Source organism: Octopus bimaculoides, chromosome 2 (assembly GCF_001194135.2).
Source record: "Octopus bimaculoides isolate UCB-OBI-ISO-001 chromosome 2, ASM119413v2, whole genome shotgun sequence".
NCBI lineage: Eukaryota > Metazoa > Mollusca > Cephalopoda > Octopoda > Octopodidae > Octopus > Octopus bimaculoides.
The window spans coordinates 16492584-16495510 of record NC_068982.1 but is presented as its reverse complement, the minus strand read 5'-3'; the positions used below and the strand labels follow the sequence as shown (position 1 = coordinate 16495510).

General features: G+C 35.9%; 1 protein-coding gene across 1 annotated transcript in view; it reads right to left on the bottom strand.

Moving 5' to 3' along the window:
• LOC128247097 (proline-rich transmembrane protein 1-like) overlaps window positions 1-2927 on the bottom strand; it is a 22292-nt gene that overhangs the window by 7437 nt on the left and 11928 nt on the right. The window contains exon 3 of the mRNA XM_052965926.1: window positions 2600-2719. Within this exon, the coding sequence (XP_052821886.1) occupies window positions 2600-2719 (120 nt within the window). The remainder of the gene's footprint in view (window positions 1-2599; window positions 2720-2927) is intronic.

The window sequence follows — 2927 nt, the reverse complement described above, 5'->3', positions numbered from 1 at the left end:
AGATATATATATATATATTTGTGTGTGTGTGTGTGTATGTGTGTAAATATATATATATATATATATTTATTTATATATATATATATATATATGTGTGTGTGTGTGTGTGTGTGTGTGTAAATATATATATATGCATATATATTTCGATTTTTGATAAGTTTAATTTTATTCTCTTCGTACACAAAAAAATAATAATACTGTCGTTACTACGAACGACAAAATGTCGAGAGTTTGAATGTGATCTTTCTTGGTGTAATTGTAATAGTAGTTCCAAAATTAGATGCTGGTCATTGTGGTGCTTTCGTCGATCGTTCATTGATGTTTTTGTCACCAGTTGTCTAAGTATGTTCGCCGTCTGTTTGCTGTTTTGTCTCTGCTGTCTCTCAAAGCTCTGTGTCAAGAAGTTAAGATGTGCCAAATTTTTAATGATGTCTAGGCTCAGAGAGATATGAGCGCGAAAAGATGGGATTGTTGCTAGAGCCAGTTCTAGTCGTGATTGGTTAGATTTTTTTCGTCACAAGGGTAATATTCTAGCGAATATCTGGTGATTCCTTATTATTTCCGCTACATCACTCTCCTGTCAGTAACATTTCTGTTCACGGTGTATTGAACGAAACTATGAGAGTAGTGCAGGAACTGCAGATGTGAAGTGTATAAAAGTTGATGCATTAGAATGGTATACATGCAAGACTAAGAATGTTGGTTAAATGTTAGACCAGGATATAATTTTTAAAATGGTAGGAAAGAAGATCTGATGAGGATACATGTGTGTACACGAGCCAGATGAATGTAGCTACGTGAGTAACTGAGTGAGTGAGTGAGTGACTCGTAGATAACCGTGTGCATGAACATCAGTGAGTCGATGTCGTAGTGTTTATTTGTAGATCGGCAGTTACATATTTGTATGCATTAGTGCATTTTAATATGAGCGTTTGCATTGAATACTAGTAAATCGGTATTGTAAACCTATTCAGCTATTCCCAAGCTTAGAGCATAAGCAGCTGAAGTGGAGTTGCATCTTCTATTTGTAGTAATTTTGTGTATACTGCTTGTAATGAATGTGTTTGTTAAGTGTCTATGTGCATGCAGTGCAAATGTTTGGTATTTGTATGGTTGCTAAATGTGAATGCATGCGTGTCGAGTGTGTGCAATGTAAATGTGTTCAGATGTATGCATGTATGAACAGAAAGAAAGAGGAAACAGTTCTTTTCCGCACTGCATTGGAGAAAACACATGTTGACTTCTCTCGTTCTTGTCGCTTGAGCAGATGGAGGCATCAGTGGATGCACGTGCTGGTATTATTTGTTCAAATGGCGAGGTTGATGTCGTGAGAGACTCAAGACGAACCGATTGTAGGCATTTGATACTGACGGAGTCTTTTTTGACAATGAATAACAAACAAGATGAATAGGAATTTACTGGGTATGTTGGTTGATAACGATGGTGCTGCTGGTAGCGTAGCTACTGGCATCTCGGCGGTGTTTCTGAAAACGTTTGATGTGCTGAGAAGAGACGTGTTTAGGATACGATCACCAGTGTATCGACGACAGAGATAGTAGCAATGCGGCGAGGGTACAACGGCAGGGAAAAGTCACCCGGAGATAGGATTTTCTCAGAGAAATGTCGGCGTTGTTCATATGATGTCCTACAGAGGGATTTAAAAGCGAATTGCTTCTCGGCCGTGTCTTAATCTTCCTTCGAGATCCACCACCATTACTAATACTGACTGCCACCTCTAGCGTAAGAGGTCACAGATTACGTGGAAGAACAATATAGAAGTCTGTTGGAATTTTTTGATAAACTTCATTTTATTATTTTCGTACACAACAGAAAATACTACCGTTACGAGAAACGACAAAATGGTGTAATTGTAAAAGTAGTCAAAAAAGCTAGTTGCTGTCGCCTGTCATTCAGTGTGGTTGTTGTTAGCAGCTGTCTGTGCCTGTTCACCGTCCGTCTGACGTATAATCTCCTGCTTCTGCTGCATGCCAAACCTCTCTATCTAAGTTGTGCCGAATTTATACTAATGCTCAGGCTCAGAGATAAAGAGCGTGAAAAGATGGGATCGTTGCCAGAGCCAGTTCTAGGCAAAGTCGTGATTGATTAGATCTTTTTCTCACATGGGTAATATTCTAGTGAGTGGTGACATCTAGTGATTGCAGAATATTTCTGGTACATATATACATACATAATACATACATAAATACATACATGCATGCATACAGAATATACCAAAAGAAAGAAAGAGAGAAAAACAGGAAAGGTCGTTAGTTCACTTACGTGTAGCAAACATCAGATCTCCCATAAGCCTTTCATCCAACCCAAACTTACGAGAAACATGTCTCTTGTGGAAGAGTCTATGCCAGTCAGTTTGTGACCACAAAAATATCTACAGTAAACTTGTGGCATGGTACTTTAATACCAAATATAATCAATCATTTGTTTTATACAGAATAATATTTATAAACTAAGAAACTTATGAAACACATGACTTTTACACAAGTGAAACACTGGTCCTTCACATTATTCTTTACGCTAAAATTTGAAATATACGGATATGAATAGAATTTCTTGCAAAGAATATTCATATTTTACTTACTTCAGATGCAGCTGCAATAGCAGCAATGCCCGTTGGTAAAAAGCAGCACAAGGTGACAAGAATTGCTGTAGGCATTAAATCTTTAACATATTCTGATTGTGATTGTGGGTTGTTTTGAAGCTGAAAAGGGAAGAAAACAAAAAACAAATAACAATCATCAAGGATCGGTGACGATGATAATGTAACGACAATGAATAATAATAATAATAATAATAATAATAATAATAATAATAATAATAATAATAATAATAATAATGATAATAATAATGATAATAATAATAATGATAATAATAATAATAATAATAATAATAACAACAACAACAACAAT